Here is a 24,192-nt window from a genome sequence, read left to right as displayed (position 1 = left end):
CAGCCTGGGCAACAGCAAGAACCCACTTTTTTTTTTTTTTTTTTTGAGACAGAGTTTCGCTCTTGGTGCTCAGACTGGAGTGCAACAGTGTGATCTCAGCTCACTGCAACCTCTGCCTCTCGGGTTCAAGCAATTCCCCTGTCTCAGCCTCCCGAGTAACTGGGATTACAGGCATGTGCCACCACGCCTGGCTTTGTATTTTTAGTAGAGACAGGGTTTCCCCATGATGGTTAGGCTGTTCTCTAACTCCTGACCTCAGGTGATCTTCCTGCCTTAGCCTCCCAAAGTGCTGGGATTATAGGCATGAGCCACCGTGCCCGGCCCTACCCAAACCCACCTCTTTAAAAAAAAAAGGTCTCCAGGCCGGCAGCATTGCCATTGCCACCACCTGTGAGCTCGCTGGAACTGCAAGGGACCCACCTCCACAGCATTACTGAATCAAAGTCTATTTTAACAAGATCCTCAGGTGACTTGTGTGCACATTAAAGTTTGAGAAGCACCTGTTTAGACAACTTTTTAAAGTAGGACTTTTTGCTGTCAGAAAAGTAGGATTTACAAAAACCAAGGAAGGAGAGGGTGTCAGATGTTTCAGACACTCTAGAAGGAAATGTCAAAGAAAATTCTTAAACCCAGCTTGCTGGCTTACCTCCTGATTTTTCTCCCCTTCCGTCTGGAAGTAGCTCTTCAGTTGTGCTTTCATCCACGAGTCCCACGACAGGGACTGATGGTGGGAACCTATCATGTGTAAACATAGACATGGGGCCTCCTCTCTGATTATTGTATATAGATATCTCTTCCTCTCAGGAACAGATCCAATGAGATGTGAGAATCCAATGAGATGATGTCCACAAACTTTCATGAAATGTGAGCTCCAGAGGAGCTCAGTTTCAATAAGGATTGAATTTTGTGTCACCCCATTTTAATTAATTGTGAAGCTTGGATTCTGTTGGAGGGTGTTAGTTCAGGGTCAGGAGTACAAACGGGCCTTAGAAGAAAACAGTTGTGCTCTGAACTGTGTTTCATTTGCAGAACCTTACGCTTGAGGACTGAGAAACCTCCAGCTTTAAATACTTCATGCTAAATCCCCTCTCTGGTCACCACATAACTCACGGGGCATTCAACTCTCCCGCCTGTCAGTACATGATACTGCTGAAGTCTTCACGATTTTACCTTTGCCGTGTGTGTGGCAGATCACCCAGTGCTTCAGAGCAGGGGCAGCGGACTCCGATCTGTCTGAGCCCCTGGCTTATGTCCCACAGCCTCTGCTAGAACTTTGCTGCAATTGTTGGTGCAGGTCAGCATTGGTATTTTACATATGTCAAGAAGGGAGTTTTCCACAAGTTGCAGATTTTGCAAGCTACATAGGGATACCTACACCTTAACACTCAAGAGATGACCCTCAAGGAGAGAGGGGCAGAATTAGTGCCTTCCCAGTGATAGGCTGTGGGATGGTGGTGGAAGGGAGCAAGCCTCTGGTTAGAGTCTCGGCAATGTATTCATTCAGGAAACATTTCTGGGGAGCAGGCAGGTGGGTGAGACCCTGCAGCCACCCTGACAGGTCCTTAGACGGAGCAGGACCACGGCACACAGCAATGCCTGTGAACCGCCACACCTCAGCGTCTCACCCAAGCATTTCTCACAGCAACCACCCCAGAGGTCCAGAATTAGGAAAGCTGAGGGTGAGAAATTCTCAATCTGCTGTCGTCAAAAACAGGACTCACTTTGACAAGAGCCCTCACTACAGCCTTCAGTTGAGATCAAGAAAATACCTGCAACTCTGTTCAAACTGAATAAGATTTTTGCAATTTGATAGAAGGGATGCCAGGCACGAGTATTGCAACCAACTTTTAGCTGGGCTTAAAAGGCAGCATGACCCTCTACATATTCAAACTACAGTGGGATTTAATGAAGAAGATCCATGAATTGTTATTAAACTGACTTTAGCTGAAGAACTGTGGCAGTTTTATCAGAGCTACTTGGGCTTACTTTTATTAGTTTCCTATTGCTATAACAAGTTATCACAAATTTAGTGGCTTAAAACAAATTTATCTCAGCATTCTGGAGGTCAGAAGTGCAAAATTATTCTCACCGGGCTAAAGTCAAGGTGTTGGCAGGGCTGGTTCCTCATGGAGGCTCCAAGGGAGAATTCATTTCCTTACCTTTTCCCACTCCTAAGGTCTTCATACCCTGGCTTGCGGCCACTCTCTCCGTCTCCAAAGCCAGCAGCATGGCACCTCCAATTGTCTCACTCCATCCGTCATCACAGCAGGCTCTCACGCCAACTGTCCTGCCTCTTTTATAAGAACGCTGTGTTTACATTGAGCCCACCTGGCCAATCCAAGGTGCTCTCCCCATCTGAAGACCCTTAACTTAATCACATCAGTTAAAGTCCTTTTTTCCAGGGAAGGTGGCATATTCACAGGCTTTGAGGATTAGGATGTGGACATCTTTGAGGACCATTATTCTATCACAGGTATGAAGCCACATGACATTTTAAAGGCAAATAGTTTTTTTGTTTTTTTTGTTTTTTTTTTTTTTGAGACAGAGTTTTGCTCTTGCTGCCCAGGCTGGAGCGCAATGGCACAATCTCGGCTCATGGCAACCTCTGCCTCCTGGGTTCAAGTGATTCTCCTGCCTCAGCCTCCCAAGTAGCTGGAATTATAGGCATGCACCACCATGCCCGGCTAATTTTTTGTATTTTTAGTAGAGATGGGGTTTCTCCATGTTAGTCAGGCTGATCTCGAACTCCTGACCTCAGGTGATCCGCCCACCTCAGCCTCCCAAAGTGCTGGGATTACAGGTGTCAGCCACCGTGCCCAGCCAGCAAATAGTCTTTTTGAGCATGGAATCATGACCCAGTCCAGACTACATTGGTGGCTCTAGAGCAGTGGTCAGCAAACCTGCTCTTAAAGGGCCAGATAGTAAATATTTTAGGCTTTGTGGGCCAATTCCTCAACTCTGTATTGTAACATGAAAGCAGGCATAGATGGCAAAGAAACAAAGGAGCATGGATGTGTTCTAGTAAAACTTTATTTGCAAAAACAGGTAGCAGGGCAAATTTGGCCCCAGAACCATACCCCTACTCTAGGTCCAACTAAAATAAAAGAATTCTGTTCAAGCATTAACACTGGAGTCAAGTATGCAGAGAAATTAGACTGTTGGATTAAGGACAATGAAAAGCCGGCCAAAGAGTAATTGGTTTACAGATTGCACCTAATAATCATGTCAACCAGGCAAATATTTATTATACCAGAAGGTGCTTTTATGTTACCAGAATGCAAATCCTGACAAACCAGACCACAAGTTTCTGCAGATGAGCACTAAAAATGAAGCCACCAGGCAAAGATATTGTTTAGCACCAGGTATCAAGAGCAATACCTGTGACCAGAGCTAATAGTACAACCAGTGCTATCCACAATCTCCTGACAACCAAGTTGTTTCCCAGAGAAGAAAGAGTGTCTATAGCAAGCTTGTCCAGCCCATGGCCTGTGGGCCGCATGTGGCCCATGGCTTTCAATGTGGTCCACCACAAATTTGTAAACTTTCTTAAAACATAATCAGATTTTTTTTGCCATTTTTTTTTTTTAGCTTATCAGCTATCATTAGTGTTAGTGTATTTTATATGTGGCCCAAGACAATTCTTCTTCCAGTGTGGCCCAGGGAGGCCGAAAGATGGGACACCCCTGGTCTCCAGGTGTGAGCAGCAAGTAATTGTCCCAAAGATGGCTGCCAAGGAACAGGGCAGATGGATCTGAAATCCGTGATAGTGTTTGTCAGGCATAATCGCCAGATGGAAATCAAGTGAGAACCAAGAGGATTAATCAAGAGATTACCAGTATGGTGACCAAGGCCTTGATTGTTAGAATTGAAGAAGGAGCTCTATTCTAGTCCATTTTCAAAATTCAGTAAGAACCAAACTAGCCTAGTTTTTCTTCTCTTCCTAAAACTCTATTTTTATGTTCATTTACCTTAAAGAAACACTGCCAAACATATATTCCCAGTCTGGTCTTGAACTCCTGAGCTCAAATGATCCTCCTGCCTAGCCTCCCAAAGTATTGGGATTACAGGTGTGAGCCACTGCACCTGGCCATTTTCTCCTTTTTTCTACTTTTTCCATAAATAGTTGCTTTTTATATTGTAACAGTTAAATTCTACAGCATAACTAACTACTTGCATATGAAATTAAAAGGAGGGCTATGACAATGGAGTGCTTTTTACAGCCAATTGTTTTATGCATTTTTACAATCTTTTACTTATGATATTTTCTTTTTTCTTTTTGGAGATAAGAGTCCCACTCTGTCACCTAGGCTGGAATGGAGTGGTGTGATCTCAGCTCACTGCAGCCTCGACTTCCTGGGCTCAAGCGATCCTTCCACCTCAGCCTCCTGAGTAGCTGGGACTACAGGCACGCACTACTACACCTGGGTAACTTTCTGTGTTTTTTTTTTTTGTAGAAATGGGGTCTTACCTTGTTGCTCAGGCTGGTCTCGAACTCTGCACTCGAGCATTCCGGCCTGCCTAGGCCTCCCAAAGTGCTGGGATTGCAGGTGTGAGTCACTGTGCCTGGCCTACTCATGGTATTTTCAAACAATATGAACCTTTCAAAAAACCAGTCTAGTGTCTAGTCCATGTGGAAGACCAAACTCAGAGTAGACTATAGTCTTTGCTAACTAAATCTAAGTTGCAGGAGCTTAGAAATTTAAATATCAATGTTTGTACAATATTGTTTGCTAATTCTAAAATAAATTCATGATCAGTATGCATTTGTGGTTAAATGTATTCTCATTCTATCATATAAACAGAACAAATTTATTCTGAGGATGTTTCCAAAAGTGCTTATGCAAAATTATTCTGCCAGAAATGTAGGCCTGATGGTTTATTCTTATAGGTTTATTCTTTATATTTTTATAGACTTATTCTTCCTGTTTGTGCCAATGTATCAAGGTAAAATTAGTTTGTTTTCTTTCAGTCTGTTTATTGCTTCTGAAAAAGGGGACGCTGCTCAGCTGGTGTTGGTGTTGGGCCTGATGACACTGTTTCTGTGACTGTTGAAAAACGGCAAACTAAAATCAATGTGGCTCCTTGTGAGAACTGCTGCTGCAGATAAACTGTTAGAGTGACGCTAATAGCAACAGAGCCAACGAGAAGGAGCACGTTTCCTTCCTCATCCAGCCTGCGTCCAGTGTCCCTCCAGCACCTTCTATTGTCAGAACTTAATAGGAATAGTTGGCAAAGCAGCAATGAGACTTATAAGTCCCAGCATCACAGAGCAAAATCTAAAAGGGTAGGTTTGAAACTGAGAGATAGTAGCTTAACAATGGGCATAGGCTCCTTTACTTCTGAAACACTATGATTCCATGCACCCAGAAGAATTGGGAAGGGCACAGAAAGTGCCCAAAAGATCAGTGAAAAACAGTGAAGATATGGTGGAATTTGGGAATGTATGGTTTTAGGTAGTTATCTAAAATTGTCCCTGAAATCGGTAAGTGAAATAAAGCTTGTGAAAGGGATATTAATTAGGCCACAATGGAAAGTAATCTTTATTTAGTTTATATTAGATAGCTTTTTTTTTTTTTTTTTTTTTTTTTTTTTGAGATGGAGTCTTGCTCTGTCGCTCAGGCTGGAGTGCAATGGCACGATCCCAGCTCACTACAACCTCCGCCTCCCAGGTTCAAGCGATTCTCCTGCCTCAGCCTCCCAAGTAGCTGTGATTACAGGCATGTGCCACCATGCTTGGCTAATTTTGTATTTTTAGTAGAGATAGGGTTTCATCATGTTGGCCAGGCTGTTCTCACACTCCTGACCTCAGGTGATCCGCCTACCTCAGCCTCCCAAAGTGCTGGGATTACAGGTGTGAGCCACAGCACCTGCCCTAAATAGCTTTTTGGCACAGTGTCAGACATTTACTGGAAGCTAAACAAATAAGTGATGGTCGATAATCTTCAAAATTCTCCAGTGATAACTATATCGACATCAGCCTGGACCATTTTTTTTTAGAAACAAATGGAGAAAGTGTCAGGCTTCTCCTTTAGTTTCACTTTTACCATTGGTGCTTTACCTAGCTTGCATTTCTCTGGCTTCTGCAGTCAGCATAAATAGTTCCTTTGTTTTCCAAAGTTCCTCCTGCCCCCCTAAATGCTCTATGTCTAAAAACTCATTTAAGAAGCAAGTTGGAAAAAAAAAAAAAAAGAAGCAAGTTGGAAAGTTTGCGTGTATGGAATGTGCTTTCAAAATAAACACTGAATAAATAAATAAATAAATAAATAAATTTTTAAAACACCACTAAAAAAAGAAAAAAGCAGTTTTTTGAAATTCTAATGATTAGAAAGAATAGATGGTGAAAACAGTAGTTAGCTACCTAGCAGTGAAATAGTTGAGAAAAAGAGATAAGGGAAGTGATGATGATGATGATGGTGATGATGATATTGGATTAAAAGAGCAATAGAGACTGGAACAATCAGGAAAAAAGAACAAAGATCAATAGCAGAAATAAAGGACATGACTTAGCTCTTATAGAGCTTTACAGGTATTATATTGTATTAATCTTAAAATGCTAATTTTTTTCCACAAATAGGATGCATTTTACCAACAATGCATACCAAAGTTTAATTGGCAGTATCCTTTCTTCGTGGTATAGAAAATAACAGGTATTTTACAATTGATGGCATCTTAGATTAATATACACTAATCTGCAATTTACAGGAGCTACAGTTCATGTACATAAGCAGGTATAGATCTGAAAAACTAGCTGTAAAAAATAGCCAATGATTATAGAATATTCACAATGTACTAGATCTAGTTTGCAGAATTAAGAAGGGGATTCTCCATGAATAGCGACCCCCAGCCAACACTTCAATATTTATACAACTTTGTTGATCGCCATCCATGCTGTGATTCAAAATCTAATTCACAGGGCTATGTGTAGGAGGCACACAAGTTTGTCATACAAATGAGACAATTTTTGTGTGTGTGTGAAAGGGGGAGCTATTATTGTTTTGGGAAAACAGATGTAACCCATAACTATTCAGGGCAAACCAGAGGTATGCTTACACTAGCTATATGCCCTTCATTTCAGAAGTTTAACACTAAGCACCTCACTAAACAGACCGTGAAATGCTGAATAAATCAAAATCTTTATCATTACATCACTGAAAGGGAGGTAAGGAATATGAAGAACCCAGAAGAACCTGACACAAAGGCCCTAGGAGGTGACGAAGGCCCAAAACTTAGGCTGGCTTCTGAAATCTCCTGCCCAGGAGATCTTAAACTCTCACTTTGTTGATAATGTAGGATGCCAAGGCAAGAGATAAAGCCAAGATCTGCCATGGTGCAGACTAAAACCCTCTGATGAACCTGTGTCATGAAAGGGTTATACCTGCAATGTATAGGTAAAGACGCCTAGGTCCTGCCATGAAGAATGCAGGAGTCAACAAGAACAACAACAAAACCCCACGCCTGTCTCCAACCTGTCACTCTCCCTTGAGAATTTGTAAATCACAAGCTGGCTCTTGTACAGGATTGTGGTCTGAAGTTGCACTGTGGTTTGAAACCCCTTAGTGAAGAATTTCATTCAAAGAGGTTCTGGGTAATGCCCCAGGCAACAGGCTAAAGCATTCCCAATTCCTTAGGAAGAACTCACAGTCAACTTAGGCCTCAAAGAATGTCCACAGATAAAGTTTGAAGGAGAACGAGCTTATAATAAAAATGCACAAGACATACAAGGAAATAAAATACCATGAGTAAAAACCAACAGAAACAACAGATAAACAAAGAATACAGACATTGGAATTATCAGACACAATATTTAAAAAACGATTGGAAATGCAAATGCCCCAGAAACATGAAAATATATTCATCCCCAATAGATACTAGGGAAATGCAAATGAAATTCTCAATGATACATCAATTCATATTCATCAGATTGACAGCAATGTTTTCAGTTTGCATTACCAGTTTGGCATCAGCTGGTTTGTGCATGTAAACATGTGCATACCCTTGATTCCTAGGTTATACCCTAGAGAAACTCTTACATATGTGTCAGGAGATGTAGACCAGAATGTCCACAGTAGTACTGTTTATAGTTTTTAAAAACCTGAGAATAAAGCTAATGATCCCCAATATTAAAACTGATACATTGTGCTGTATTCATACAATGCCAGACTACAGAGCAGTGAAAAAAAATAATGCACCTATTTGCATCACCATGGATGAATCTCAGATATAATATTGAACAAAAGAATCAAGTCATAGAAGATGTATGCAGTATGAGTCAGTCCATTTACATAAGTAAAAAAGGGTATACATTGTTTAAAGATACATACAAAGGTGATAAAACGAAAATGAAAGGCAAAGGAATAATTATCATGAAATTCAGGACAGTGGTTGTCCCTGGGAGGGGTGGGTAGCAAGGAAGTACGATCGAGGTAGACAATCGAGGGGTTTCTCAAGTACCTGGTGATATTTATTTTCTTAACCTGGTTAGTAAGGTCATGGGTGTTCACTTATCCTTTTTTAAAACGTACATTTTATACACACTTTTGTATGTATTCTGTATTTTATAAAAAATAAAATTAAATAAGAAATTATTCTTGTAGTCCTTTTCTAACCCGTGGGGCCTTCTGCTAGAATTTTGTGCTGTTCACATTCTCAATGCCAGCTTCCTTAGCCATAAAGTAAAAGGGTCCAGGGGTTTGTAGCAGTTCTTCAGGGCTGCCGTACTCTATAATCTTCCCGTTGTCTAGGACCATTACCCTGAAACAAGGAAGAAAGAAATAAAAGTCTTAGAAAGCAGCATCTCAAGTCTAGGCATTTATAAGAATAACCAGGACTAAGTTGTGGTATAGTCAGACAAGGCTACAAAGCAGTGAAAATCAATGAGCCACAGCTACACACATCAACATGGATGAATTCTGCAAATAATATTGAACAAAAGAATCAAGTAATAGAAGAATACAGGCAGTATGAGTCCATTTACATGAGTTTTTAAAAGAAGTGCACATTGTTTAAGGATAGATTGGTTTACAAAGGATGCCTATCATCTCCAAATAGCTTTCTAAGATTACTGACTTTTGATTGTAATATGACACAGCTGGAAGGAATAGAAAGCTTCTAGCTGTTTTACAGAGCAGCAGCTGAGGCTCAGGACAGTTAGGAAGGTCTATGGTCAACATCTGCCTCTCACGGCTTGAGCTTCCACCTCCCCATACCCAGTTAATTGTTACAACACACAGTTTCCTATTTTGCCCTCAAGATATGAATAGTTCCCTTAACCTTGTTCGTTTTCATTCGCATGATGTAAAATTTTGGCCAGATTACTTGACATCTCTAAGTCTCAGTTTCTTCATCAGTAATATGGTGGTGGTTAAACCTTCTGCCGTCAGGTGTTTCCCGGCTGACACTGTTATTGTTGAGCAAGGATTAAGCCATCCGTGTCAAGCCCTGTCCCCCTACACTCACTTGTCACTGTCCATGATGGTGTGCAGCCTGTGGGCAATGGTGATCACTGTGCAGTGGGCGAACTCGTTTTGGATGGTCGTCTGAATGAGGTTGTCTGTCTCTAGATCCACCGCAGCAGTGGCCTCATCCAGGACCAGGATCTTGGATTTCCGAAGCAGAGCCCTGCCCAGGCACAGCAGCTGCCTCTGGCCTATGCTGCAGCCAATAGAAGCAACCATGTGTTAGCTCCTAAAGACCAAGGAAAGACGCAGGGCGGGGGGACCATTTTCATGTTCCAGATCAGACTTCCAAAACCCCCCCTCCAAAATTCCCCTGGAATGTTTGGGCCTCTTCAACTAGCTGTACCTTGCTGCTGTGAGCATCGTTTTTCAAACTTTCCCAATTGAAGACCCACCCCAAGTACTTAATTAAAAAGTCATATTTCTGGGCCCTTGCCTTGCTCAATCAGAGTGGGCAGGAGCCTAGGAACATGCCTTTTTACTAAGCACCCCAGGCCATTTTTATGCTTAAACAAGTTTGGATAACAATGGCCCAGGAACAATGCTTTGTATTTGGTTGCCGTGATATCAACATTTCCAAAACAACATGAATGTCACCAAGTTTACTTTAGCAGTATTTGACCTGAAACCATTAATATAGGGTGGAACAACACTAGAATGCCCCAGTGGCATTTCTTTGTGGCCTTAGCAAATCCATTTATTATTTTAATGTGTAATTCTAGTCTCAAGGCTAATTATATGTTCAAGGCATTCTGCTTTGATTAGAGATGAAGCTATCTAATGAACGTGATGTCTTGGTGTGAGATGCAATGTATGTGGAATTCAAATATGCTTCTAAAATGCAAATAGCTTTAATTTGCTAAAAGCCTGTAATGAAGGCTGGACCTCTTACTTACATAAAGAAGCTTTGGGAAATGATGTGAAGGAAATATTCAGGAATTTGCTAATTGCTCTTTCCTGCTGTGGCCATTAGGGAACATATTAAACAGGGGGTGGCCAAAGTTCTGTAATTCTCTGTAAGAAAATTTCTGCAGGAGATGAGAAGTCACCCAAGATGAACTTCCAGTTTTCCCCTATAATGTAAGATCAGAGACACTGAAAAACTATTTACTTAGCTTGTACCAAACTCCTGCCTGGCCCAAAGTGTAATGTATACTTTGGACTTTAGAGTAACAGACTGTTGCTGAGGCGACACTTTGTCTTTCAGCTGCTCTCTCCAAGCTGAACTTAGCCATCATTCAACAGAGAAATGTAAGTTTTAGTCCCCCAGGCCAGGTTTGAAACTCAGGTCTGAAATCAAGGCATTGGTAATACCATTTAAGCATCTCTCAGCTTGGACAGGAGAAAGATGGCATGATTTTTGTTTTTACAAACCAGAAATGTCAAGGCCTCCCATTGCACCCTACCATAGCGTCCCACATGTCCCCTCTGTAGCACAGACCGTACTGGCATTTACTGACAGAGGTCTGTCTTCATTATGCTGTAAGTGCTAGGAAGTCAGGGTTGTGTCTCTGTTTGCCTCTGTATTTTCAGTACCTGGCACATAGTAGGTGTTACTATATATATATATATATATTTTTTTTTTTTTTTTTGGAGATGGAGTTTCGCTCTTATCTCCCAGGCTGGAGTGCAATCTCAGCTCACCACAACCTCCGCCTCCCGGGTTCAAGCGATTCTCCTGCCTCAGCCTCCCGGGGGATTACAGCTGGGATTACAGGCCTGCGCCACCACGCCTGGCTAATTTTGTATGTTTAGTAGAGATGGGGTGTCTCTACATGTTGGTCAGGCTGGTCTCGAACTCCCGACCTCAGGTGATCCACCTGCCTCGGCCTCCCAAAGTGCTGGGATTACAGGCATGAGCCACTGCGCCCGGCCGGTGTTATTACATTTTTGCTGACTGAATGTTTGAATGATCTTTTACACTGGCCTAAAGACCTACTTGAGTCCTGCTAGTTGCTAGATCTGTTGTGGAGGGAAACTAAACTGGCGATGTTCTCTACCAGGGCTTGTTCCCTGGGGCTACACACTGAAATCACCTGGGTCCCCCATTCAGTTGGTCTGGGCTACAGTTGAGGCATTGGGAGCTTTAAAGTTTCCTGGGTGATTTTAGCTTGCAGCCTAGTTAATCACAACACTCTAGGCAGTGCTTCTCAAGTGTAGTGTGCACACAAATCACCTGGGAATCTTGCTAAAATGCGGATTCTGATGAGTAGGTCTATGTCCTGAGATTCTGCATGTGTAACAAGCTCCCAGGTGAAGCCAGAGTGGCTGGTCCATGAATCAGTTACTGAGCCCTCCCTTCCTTCCTGAGCTTCAACTTGCAAATGGCCTATTCCCTGCCTACCACCACTGAGGCCCCTGGGGCAGGAGCAAGACCTGTCCATGAGCAGTGGGCTTTGGCTGAGGGCAGAACTTCAGTGTGTGGAAGGAAAAACAAAAATGTTATAGGAACAATGCTAGGTCAACTTATTAATGGACAGGCAAACATACAGTGAAGGCCAGAAGTGAACTGTCAACTATATAAAAATGTTTTGGAAAGGTAAAAATAACTGTGAAAGCCAAGAGAGTCTTTTGTTGACTTCAGGTGTTTCAACGGTGCCTAAGGATTTTACAGATGTCACGTTCCCTGTCATCCGCATGCTCTTTAGATCAGCGGTTCTTAAACTGGGATGCCCCTAACAGCCTCATGGGGATCCTTTAAAACTCCCCATGTCCAGTCTAGCCTCATACAATTAAATCAGACTCTAGGACTGGACCAGGCAGCCAGACTATTTTCATCCTGATTATGCACAGCTGGGAGCCTCTGCTTTCTGTGGGATGTGTAAGCTCACATTGTGTAATGTCATATGAGGAGTACATTTAATAACAAAGGTTTTTTTTTTTTTTTTTTTTTAGATGGAGTCTCGCTCTGTCTCCCAGGCTGGAGTGCAGTGGTGTGATCTCAGCTCACTACAACCTCCGCCTCCCAGGTTCAAGCAATTCTCTGCCTCAGCCTCCTGAGTAGCTGAGATTATAGGCGCCTGCCACCACGCCTAGTTAATTTTTTGTATTTTTAGTAGGATGGAGTTTCACCATCTTGGTCAGGCTGGTCTTGAACTCCTGATCTCGTGATCCACAGGCCTCAGCCTCCCAAAGTGTTGGGATTACAGGCGTGAGCCACTGCGCCCAGCCAATAACAAAGGTTTTCAAGAGTTGATTTTTTTTTTTTTTTTTTTTAGACGGAGTGTTGCTCTGTCGCCCAGGCTGGAATGCAGTGGCGCAATCTCGGCTCACTGCAACCTCCACCTCCTGGGTTTAAGTGATTCTCCTGCTTCAGCCTCCTGAGTAGCTTGGGACTACAGGTGCCCACAACCATGCTCAGCTACTTTTTGTATTTTTAGTAGAAACAGGGTTTCCCATGTTGACCAGGCTGGTCACGAACTCCTGACTTCAGGTGATCTACCTGCCTCAACCTCCCAGAGTGCTGCGATTACAGGCGTGAGCCACTGTGCTCGACCAGTTTTCAAGAGTTTTGAAGCACTTTCACATCTATTTTATCTTGTGAACTTTACAACAGGTTCATTTTACAACAGGTTCATTTTACACTTTAGGAATCAGACCTGGATGAAAATTCTATGCCAGGCATCACCTAACACAAGGAACACGAGGAGTGGCCCCCTCATATCCTCTCACTGCCTGCAAGGGCAGCAGGCTATGGAACATTACCTCAGGTTGCCACCGGCCTCTGTCACTTCGTGGGATAACCCAAGTTGCAGGCTGGCCACGAAAGACTTGAGGTGAGCCAGCTCCAGGGCCTTCCAAATCTCCTCATCCGAGTAGTTGTTGAAAGGGTCGAGATTCATCCTCAGGCTTCCAGAGAACAGGATGGGGTCCTGCAAGTGAAAGGACAAGGGGGCTGTTGGGGCTCATGCCAGAAAAGGACCTCGGAGTTCCTCAGGACTGGGAGATGGTGGATAGGACTGGCCTGAGGTGGATTCCTGAGGCAGGAAGCTGGTTTGTGGTTGAGCTTCCACAGGGTTTTCCCTCCTAAGGCTGGGAGTGGCTACCAGCCAGGGGCTAGGCACAGGGTTAGGAGAAATTCTCGGTTTATTTTTTGTTTTTGAGGCCGAGTTTCACTCTGTTGCCCAGACTGGAGTGCAGTGGCATGAACACCGCTCACTGCAGCCTTGACGTCCTTAGCTCAAGTGATCCTCCCATCTCAGCCTCTCGAGTAGCTGGGACCAGAGGCACGTACCACCATGCCTGGCTGATTTTTAAAATTTTTTGTAGAGATGGGTTCTTGCCATGTTGCTTAGGCTGATCTTGAACTCCTGGGCTCCAGTGATTCACCTGCCTCGGCCTCCCAAACCCAAACTCGTGGTTTCAAGGTAGAGGAATCAGAGGAGGGTAGAGGAAAGAATAGTACAGATGCATGAGAAGAAGGTGTGACGCTTTTGAAGAGGCTGGAGAAAAGACTATCGAACTGAGCAAACACCAGACAGACCAAAACTACCCCCAGAGGAATTAGGCTGCAGTGGGCAGAGGAGGAAAGGTTCTCCTGAGGAGCCGCTGCGGGGAACGGTGAGGCCCCGCGGCAGTCCTTATCTGGCAGGATCCAGAGAGGAAGCCGAGGGGAAATCTTTCTTGCTGATGCACGAAGCGTTCCGCTTGCCGGCAGAAACCTGCAGCAAATTCCCTCCTCTATCTTTTAACCATAGCAAATGGGGAGTATAAAGCTTAATGGCTTCAAGCTTCAGCGGCAAAACTGCTAATGCTGATTGCAAAAGTCTTGCAAACCGTGATGGGCTATAGCAACGCTAAATAATCATCTGCTGTACTTGACTTCTGTTGTGTTGCTGCCACCTAGTGGTCAGATACAGGCAGCCACAAATGCATATTACCAAACATTCCAAAACTTAAGTTCTGGAAACGACGTGTCCATCCTAGGGAACTAGCTCAGGTACCCCGAGTAGACCGTGGAATTGACAGTGCTGACTGAATAGACATCAAGAAGAAGCTGCATATGTTTCCTGTAAAACAAGCTGCTCCCCACGGCATGTGCCCGAGTAAGTTCTACAGCTCACCTGGGGGATGATGGTCAGCTTCTCTCGGAGGTCGTGGAGCCCAATGGAAGCAATATCTACTCCATCAATGACGATCTGACCACCGGCAGCCTCTAAGATTCTGAAGAGGCAGTTTGTGAGGGATGACTTTCCAGCTCCTGTCCTGCCCACCACACCAATCTGTGAATATAGTTCCCTTACACATTAGTTTCACAAATAATTCTTGGGGAAAAGTTATTTAGCCGGGGCTTTCACAGTCGCAGGAGGTTAAGAGGCAGTGACTGGCTACTCCATCTCTAAGATATTAAACTGATTTTGGTTTTGGTGAGGAAAAAAGTACCCAGATGTCAGAAAAAGATGTCAAAAATCATTGTTTGCTGAGAACTATATAGTCACTGTTTGAAATGGACTCTCTTGGCAACTGTTGTTATAATTATTGTTGGAAATTATAGATAAAAACAAAATCCTTGTTTAGGCCAGGCACGGTGGCTCATGCCTGTAATCCCAGCACTTTGGGAGGCCCAGGCAGGCAGATCACCTGAGGCCAGGAGTTCAAGACCAGCCTGGTCAATACGGCGAAACCCCGTCTCTACTAAAAATACAAAAAAAATTAGCCAGACATGGTGGCATGCACCTGTAGTCCCAGCTACTTGGGAGTCTGAGTCAGAAAAATCACTTGAACCCGGGAAGCAGAGGTTGCAGTGAGCCAAGATTGTGCCACTGCACTCCAGCCTGGGTGACAGAGTGAGACTCCATCTCAAAATAAATAAATAAATAAAAAGAAAGAAAAAAGAAAAATGCTTGTTTAGAAGTGAAGAAGGGAAAGATTAGGTCTGCCACCAGCTGAGAGCCAGACTCTGATCTGGACCTCAGCGTCCTTGCTCATCAGACCCCAAGCCCTCGGAGAACAACAGCACCTGAGGAGGGTGCCTGACTTTGAAGACTGGGAGGAGAACTGGGCCATTCTTCCTTCAGGGACAACCCTCCACACTGCTATTCTCAACAGTTCCATCACCAGGCCTGGCGCCCCCTTGCTTCCTTGCTGACTTCCTCTCTGCATACTGTGGACCTTATAGGAAAGGGGCCCTGGTCAGCTGGCTAAGAGGCAGGGGGGAGCTGAGCAGAAGGCCCCAACAGCTGCAGTAAGTCTGTGTGATCCCTGGCTGCTATCCTTCCCTCTGATACTGTGTCCCCACACCTCCCCAGGGCAGAGGAAGTGCCCTGACCCTCTCCCTCCATCCAAATGATGAAGGCTTAGGGCCCAGCTGCTCTCCACTCTGTCCAATTGTTGTTTGATCACAAGGCCTCCCATCCAGGCCTTCCTTCACTCCACCTACCTTCTCCATGCTACCGATGTCACAAGTGATCCCTCTGAGGACCAGATCCAGCTCAGGTCGGTACCGCACTTGGTAGTTGTTAAACTGGATCTTGCCTTTGCTGGGCCAATCTGGCGGAGGCCTCTTGTCAGTCACCCAGGGTGCCTGGCAAGGAGACAAGATAAGTAAGTTTTATAAGGTGGCAACTCAGCCGAACAGTCTGCCCAAGACTCGTGTCATAGAACAGGAGAAGGGTAGCAGTGTCCCAGCTACCTAATGGCCTCTGCATTTAATAGACTGAACTAGACTTGTACTTTTGGAAAGTTCCTACCTTACTCAGTTAAAGAAAAATATACCATGAGCTTGTGCTGTAGATCTCCTCGGTATGTTCCAAGACCTGACATCCCCTAAACCATTTCCTATTCTAAGTTTGAAGAAATTAGGTCCTTTGAGTTAGAGGAAAGGAAACTTTAGGGACCCATTATGGGCCCATGTGAAATATGGAGAAATTCTAAAGATGTACTCTCGAAGGAGTTGCATGTTGTTTTTGCCTTGTTCCTGGATTTTTCCAGTTCCTCCTTACCTCATTTTCCACTTTTGTGTACTCAGTTATTCGCTCAACAGCCACAATGTTGGTCTCTATTTCTGATGTCATCCTCACCAGCCAGTTCAGGGTTTGTGTGATCTACAGAAAAACCAGAAGACTGAAAATCATCATAGGCACAGAAACCAACTCAACCACTCAAACCACAAGGACAATCCAGTGCCGACTTTGTACCCAGCACTGTGCTGGACTCTACAACGGAATAAGGAAAAGTGTAAGAAAGACAATCCTTGCCTCCTTGGGGAAGGAATTAAGAGCAGTGCATTGAATGGCTGCAGACCAATTAGGTGCTCATGCGAAGGGCAACGTGAGTGTCTAGTGGTTTGGGACTAAAGCTGGAATTGGAGAGTCTGGCAATGGGTGGAGTGGGAGCAGAGCTCAGGCCTCCTGCCTGTATGCCTAGTGTTCTTTGTGAATCAGGGAAAGGCATGATCCAGGCCAGGGAATCTGTAGATTACTCAGATGCAAACTTCTCTCAGGAAAAGACTCAGGAGTTTGCATATATGCACAGAGAGTTCTTGTTGGGCAAATGGTGGTTAGAGAAAGGGAGCCACAGACAGCAGAGGACAGAGTCATGGGGACTCAGAGTATCCACTTTGTGTAGATTGAAGCATATGTAATTGCTGGTATTTGATCATTTTGTTTTGGTTCAATCTAATAATTTCCTATTTGCCTTGTCTGTCCTGGGCTAAAAAGCCTACAAATAGGGGGATGAAAGGGCAGTGACACAAGGAACTAAGTGACTCTAGTGAATAACAAAGTCCTTTTAGGTGCCCTGGCAGGAACACATTGGGCTTTATTAACTTCTTTTTTTTTTTTTTTTTTTGATACGGAATCTTGCTCTGTTGCCCAGGCTGGAGTGCAATCGCACTATCTTGGCTCACTGCAACCTCTGCCTCCTGGGTTCAAGTGATTCTCCTGCCTCAGCCTCCCCAGTAGCTGGGATTACAGGCGCTCGCCACCACGCCTGGCTAATTTTTTGTATTTTTAGTAGAGACGAGGTTTCACCATGTTGGCCAGGCTGGTCTCAAACTCCTAACCTCAGGTGATCCACCCGCCTCGGCCTCCCAAAGTGCTGGGATTACAGGTGTGAGCCACTGTGCTCCACCAGCCTTCTTAACTTCTAATGAAGACAGCACTATTATATAAAGCCCACATATAACTACGCAAATCTCTTTGAACTAAAAAAATTAGTTCAAAAAGATGGTCAAATGACTCATTTATAACAAATATTGATTGAATAATTACGGTAGTGCCAGCCACTGTCTTAGGTGCTAGAAAAGAATCATGCCTGCCATGTATCCTCTAGTCATGCTGGGGATGCTGCAGTGAGACACATTCTATAGTTTTATCAGACTCTATGTTCTTTATCAGAATTACCTCCAATTATTCTACGATCTAAGAAAAATAAACACAGGAGGAATTATTTGTTCAAAAAGCCTTTCTGATTACTGCTACATTCTAGAGAAGAAAGTTATTTATTCCCTCACTAGAACCAAGCAAAGAGGCAGACAGGGAACAATTAGATTGAAACATATGAAATTGCCTTCTTAAGCCCTAAGGTCAATATTTATGTCCAGTTTTCTAGATGGCATTCATGTCTACTTAGGAAGAGTAAGGAACATATCCATGGGTAAAAGATGGAGCCAGGATTTGAACCTCGGTCTCCTTTAGTCCCTCTAGGTTTAAGAAGGAATCAAGAGCACAGACTCCATAGTATACATCAGGCTTAATTTAAGAATAAGCGCACTAACGAAACCAAACTCCCAACGTTCAAACTCACATTGAGTGCATTGGACAGAACAAAGCCAACAGTGTCCCCACTTAGGGTATCTCTATAAATAACCATCATCAAGGCTGAAAAGAAGACAATCAGGTTCCCAACCAGCTCCAGGCGAATTGCAAGCCACCTGTGGGGCAACAGAACCAGAGAGTGTGTGTCACTGATCACGTCCTCATCTTAACCAGCAACCTTGGCGTTCACAGAACATTCTCAGAGGGTTTGACTTGATCAGGCCGCACTCTTAGGCGATGCCTCAATTTGACTTAGAAACACCATGTATTCCTAAAAGCCTATTGATATATTTTTTAAGAAAATAAATTGCATTTTAAAGATCCTAGAGGTCTTTGCTGGACTAAGGGAATCCTACAGTGCAATGTCTACCAAACTGGCCAAATCATAAGAACCACCTAGGGCAACTGTTAATATACACTGTTACAAATTCATGTGGAAAATTCCTGGACCCTTTCCTTTAAGATTCTGATTTCAGGGGGCCTAGAATGGGATTCAAGAATCTGCATTTTTTTTGTTGTTTTTGTTTTATGAGACAAGGTCTTGCTCTGTCACCAAGGCTAGAGTGTAGTGGCGTGATCATGGCTCACTGCAGCCTCGACCTCCCGGGCTCAAGCCCCAAGTAGCTGGAACTATAGGTGCACACCACTACACCCAGCTAATTTTTTTTGTATTTTTTGTAGAGCCAGGATTTCATCATGTTGCCCAAGCTGGTCTTGAACTCCTGGGCTCACGTGTTCTGCTTGCCTCAGTCTCCCAAAGTGCTGGAATCACAGGCATGAGCCATTGCTCCTGGCCAAAAATCTGCATTTTAAATGAACGCTCCAAATGACTTCTTTTGATCAGGCTGGGGAAGCAATGCCATAGTGAATCCATGTGTAAGATTAAAAAGTAAGCACCATAGGAAGGGTCAACGTGCCCTGTTTGATTTCAGTATTTGTAAAAGGGGAAGAAGAAGCTGAGGGTGAAAGGAAGTTAGGTGAGAGTTGGCCACAGGGAGATATACTGGGGTTTCATAGAGAAGTGAAGAGTACATGTGTATGGACATAGTTTATAAAAATGGACTTTCCCAGGCTGGGCGTGGTGGCTCACGCCTGTAATCCCAGCACTGTGGCAGGCCAAGGCGGGCAGATCACCTGAGGTCAGGAGTTCAAGACCAGCCTGACCAACATGGAAAAACCCCGTCTCTACTAAAAATAAAAAAAATTAGCTGGGCGTGGTGGTGCATGCCTGTAATCCCAGCTACTTGGGAGGCTCAAGCAGGTGAATTGCTTGAACCCAGCAGGCAGAGGTTGTGGTGAGCTGAGATTGCACCATTGCACTCCAGCCTGGGCAACAAGAGGGAAACTCCATGAAAAAAAAAAGGACTTTCTCAAAGAAAATGTATTTAAATGTCTGCACCAATAATTCCAGCATGTGTATGAATAAATATGATATGTCCTTTACAGTGAAGGTCTAATAAGATTTACTTATATGCCTTTTCCTTCTTCGAAAGTCTCTAAGAAATAAAATATCTTTACAGTCAAACTCCTGACCTGTCCACATTCCAAATAATACTGAGCATCTTTAGCGCCTCAAGACACTTTGGAAGCCACTCAAGAATTTTTCTTCCTGAAAAAGATCTTCCTCTTTCCAGGACATACTGCTTGCCAGGACTTAAGGATACTGGAGAATAATCCTCACCCTGTTCACAGGATGGAAGCTTCCCTTTCTGTCATCAATGGTCTTACCTAAAAATTCCTAACTCTCCTCTCTCCAACCTCCACTGCCTTCACTACCCAGAAAGAGTGTCATGACTATGGAGAATCTCACACCGTTCTCAGAAAAGTAAACAGAGGATGTTCAGTTCACCTAGCACTTGTTTGGTACTGGGTTACAAAATGCTCACAAATGTCGTTTGACTTCCACCATGAGACAGGTGGAACCCTGTGAGATAGGGTGTGTTCTGGCCATTACAAAAACAAAGAAATGGAGATTCTCCTTAGAGAAGTCAAGGCAATTCACCCAGCTTGGTAAAACGGCAGAGCGGGCATGGGGATCCAGTCTCTGACTCCAAGGCTCATGCTTTCTTCTCTCCACTTACACAGCATGACAGTGTGTGTGGCCAGAGTGAATTTCACACCACTAGCCATGCCTGCCCTCCCACAGCTAATGTCAAATATATAGAACCCCAAAGCACACACATGGGTAAATACCCAGGGGAAGCCTCACCTGTTGGAGGTGATCCAGGAAAAGACACATTTCTGGTTGGTGTCAGTCCTCATCTCATTGTGTTTCAGAAATCGCTGCTGGTGCTCAAAGGCACGGATAACCGGCAAACCTGATACGGTCTCGCTGAAGTGAGAGTAGATTGGGGACCTGGTGACAGAGTCCAGACGCCTCAGCTGGCGGGAGGTAGACACATAAAACATCTGGACACAAAAAGTAAAGAATCAGCCAGTCCCACAGTCATGAGGCATCCACCATCTTCCTCCTTTCTGGCCACAACCCAGCATTTTTCCCCTTGACGGCCACAGCTTACATCTGAACAAGACAAAAGCCTGCAGTGCCATGTCTGGGAGCAGAATGATGAGAGAGGCTCCGAGGAGGAGACCAATGAGAAGACTGGGGTTAGTGGGGAACAGAGTGGGGTGAACGTGAGGAGACCACACCGCAGCCTCAGAGCTTTGAGTCTCCAAACCTTCTGAGGAGTTTCATCAGCCTAACCCATATCCCCCAGATCTACGGCTATCGTCCATGTGACAGTTTCTGTACTCCTTAGAGAAAAGGTCCCCAAAAGGATTTTGTAAAGGCAGCGGGGCCCGTGGGGTGTGTAAAGTGCGGATGGGCAGGAAATGGCCAGAAAAAGGCATGCCTAGGTTTGGGTAAAAACGGAAGAATCTGTTCAGTGAAGTGACCAAAACTGTGCCTCGGTGGTGTGTGAAGGTACAGAGAATTCTGGAGGTATGCAGAGTGCTGAGGGGGTAAGAACTGGAACAGGGTAGAATCCAATGCAGGAAGAACCCTGTGGCCTGAGGGCAAGGGGGAGTGGAATGGGTCCGTGCTGCTACTAGATTCTGTGAGGATTTGTTGAAACCTGGGAAGAGTGGGGCGTTGGAGAGTCGGGATGCAAAATGTTATACATGGACGTACAGATGTTCCCTCCAGTAACCCTGCTTCTTGTTTGTTGGTTTGTTATTAATAGTTAAAAGGCTGCTATGGTGACAATGTGCCTGAGGAACTGTACACGGACATGGGGGCAAGCTGCCAATCGCAGGCCACAAGGCCACGAGCTCCTGACCACAGTGTCTTCAGAATTGTTTCCCCAGGCAAACAATTCACCACAAAAGCAGCTGGTGGGACCAGAGTTCCTCCACAGCCTCCCCTTCCCTCTCCATTTCATTGTGGGAATAGGGTTCCTTCCACTCATTTCAGTTTCCCTGTTTTGCTTTCAAGCTGCACATTCCCTCGAAGAATACACTGGAATTGAGCCTAAACTACCCACAGACACCCCAGTGAAACTAGAACTTTGCCGAAGTAAAAAGATAGACCCAGCTGCTGCTGAGAGACATCTCCAAGCAGCTATGCCTGTCCAAAATCAACCAAGGAAGCACCATAGCATGGCTCTTCTGGAACCGACCTAATCGTCATGGGGGTTCTTATGGAGCTGCAAGACTGTGTCCAGAGCCAATCTCAAAGTAGTCTTGGATCCAAACGTAAATCTGTCCCACCTAAGCTTCCAGGGAGTGAAGGGTGGGCAGCAGTTAGGGTGACATTTGCCATGAATGGTGCACCCATTGATGCTCTCACTTCAGCTTCAGACAGTGGCCTGTGGGCTTCTGGGTATGTCAACATATGACTAAATGGCAAAGATGCTGAGGGGAGGAGTGAGTGACTAGCAATGAATCAGAGAGAAGATTCTCAGGAAAAAGGCCAGGTTTTTATAGATAGAGAGGAAGGAAGGATGACTTAGCCATTTCCAAACCTACCTGAACAGATACATAAATAATGCCAAGAGGAATGATGATGATGGTGAAGACAGGAGTGGCCATGCAGATCATGACAAGGGTGCTGATTATCCCCAGAAAGCATGTAATCCAGCTGCGCAAGGACTGAGGCAGGGTGTCATCCACTGTGGAAATATCCTAGGAAAACGATTAGGAGAGATACACCATCATTGAGGTCTTCCTAAGATAGTTTACATCTTCCTAGTTCTAGCAAGGAATCTGTTGGATTCTGTGTGTTCCCAGTACTCCTTCATGTAATCATTTCATTATGTTCATTTGCAATAGGCTGCATTGCTCGCCCCAGTAACCAATTTCATTTCCATAATTTCTTCATTTAGGCCTGGCGTGGTGGTCACACCTGTAATCCCAGCACTTTGCAAGGCCGAGGCGGGTGGATAACCTGAGATCGGGAGTTCAAGACCAGCCTGACCAACATGGTGAAATCCCATCTCTACTAAAAATACTCAGGAAGTTGCTTCCTCTGCCAAGCATAGAGGACCAAGGGGGAGGGAGCTGGGGTCGAACGTGAGCCTGCCTGGACAGTGTTCTAACCAAGGAACCCAGTGGGAACAGATGTGTCTTACTGCCATGTTGCCTTTGTGTCATGTGAAATAAATGAACAAATGAGAAAAATGAATGAATAGATGGGTGGTTTGGAGAACATTCAAGAAGCTTGGTTTATATTTTGGGTTGCCCTTGCCTAAATTTCTGAGGATTATATTGATTCTATGATTGGTAATATGTGAGGACCAAAGTGAGTTTAAGTTATCTCTGGAATTTCTCAAACTGGATCAGGGATAACGGTCTTCCAGGAAAGCTCTGAATCATGGATGAGTCCTGAGTCTAACCTACCTTTCCCAAAGTCCTATCAGAATGCAAATAACTATACCCACAGTTGGCAGAGAAAAGAAATCCCTATCAATTATCAGTTCTATGCAGATTACTTTTGATCCTTACTTGGCACAGAGTCTCCATCTTTCCTTCCTCCACTCCATCTCCTCTTAACTCAGCTGTTGGTCCCAGAGGCCCCTTGATCAAACTCCCCTTAATAGGTCTGAGCAACCTCCCCAACGAAACATACTATATAATTAATGACAGCTTCCTTTTTCATGCAAAAGCAGTCTTCAAACTATGACTGTTGCCTAAGAAAACCTCTGTGTTCTCTTTCCCAGAAGATTATATATATTACAACATGGGGAAAACTGTGATCTTTGCAAAATTACTATGAGAAATTTCTCACCCAAAATTGAGTGTTCTTTTAGGTTCTAGTAAAGAGCAGAAAGGCCATTGAAGTTGTCTCTAGTGACATCATCCCCACTGTTTCTGCCCCAGAGGAAGATGACACAAGGGGACCAGTTAACGGCCCACTTTTGAAGTGGTTACTGTGTCCCCAGAACCTGGCTGTGGACTGTGAGCTATACTTTTTATGTCTGCCCCAAGACCAACAAACAAGAGTCCAGAGCTGCTCCATAAGCAGAAGGCTAAAAACTGTGCTGGTGATAGTTACTTATCATTCAGAATTGCCTGATCTCTGCCTCTGTTCCTGAAGTCCCATCTCAGATACACTAAAAAATCAATAAGTTGGGTCTGGCCCATGGAAGAGAGACATCTATGATCTTCACATTCATTGAGTGCCCCAGTGCCTAGTACAGTAGTTGGCTCATAGAAAGTGCTCAATAAAGGTTGTTGAATGAATGAGTGAATGAATGCCAAGGGTTCCAGGATCTGTGGTAAATGGAAACAATATTTGAGAACTTTTTAAAATCACTGATGGCTCTATTCCATAGTCCAGACCAAATTTACTCATTCTTAAAGCATTCAAGATAGAAGTTTCAGGAATGGAGGCAGAGGCCAATCAAAGGGTTACCTTACTATCTCTTGTATTTCCTGTCCCAGGCAGTGACAGTGCTTTTATTTATGTTCCTTCCTCTGCAGAATAATCCTTCTCACCCTGCTCCACTGCCATCCCTGCCCCCAACCCTTGCCATCTCCCTGGC

At 44.3% G+C, this 24,192-nt stretch overlaps 1 protein-coding gene across 1 annotated transcript in view; it reads right to left on the bottom strand.

Annotated features, from left to right (window-relative positions):
• Positions 1–7,161: 7,161 nt before the first annotated feature.
• Positions 7,162–24,192, bottom strand: part of ABCC2 (ATP binding cassette subfamily C member 2) — a 57,565-nt gene continuing 40,534 nt past the window's right edge. The window contains exons 24-32 of the mRNA XM_002821059.5: positions 22,178–22,333; positions 20,421–20,620; positions 18,201–18,327; positions 16,397–16,498; positions 15,835–15,978; positions 14,519–14,677; positions 13,161–13,327; positions 9,457–9,651; positions 7,162–8,751 (exon numbers count right to left, since the gene is read on the bottom strand). Of these exons, the coding sequence (XP_002821105.2) occupies positions 8,622–8,751; positions 9,457–9,651; positions 13,161–13,327; positions 14,519–14,677; positions 15,835–15,978; positions 16,397–16,498; positions 18,201–18,327; positions 20,421–20,620; positions 22,178–22,333 (1,380 nt within the window). The 3' untranslated portion in view covers positions 7,162–8,621. The remainder of the gene's footprint in view (positions 8,752–9,456; positions 9,652–13,160; positions 13,328–14,518; positions 14,678–15,834; positions 15,979–16,396; positions 16,499–18,200; positions 18,328–20,420; positions 20,621–22,177; positions 22,334–24,192) is intronic.

The sequence above is a fragment of the Pongo abelii genome, chromosome 8, assembly GCF_028885655.2.
Source record: "Pongo abelii isolate AG06213 chromosome 8, NHGRI_mPonAbe1-v2.0_pri, whole genome shotgun sequence".
In the NCBI taxonomy this organism is placed as follows: domain Eukaryota; kingdom Metazoa; phylum Chordata; class Mammalia; order Primates; family Hominidae; genus Pongo; species Pongo abelii.
This window is presented reverse-complemented; position numbering and strand designations above follow the sequence as displayed.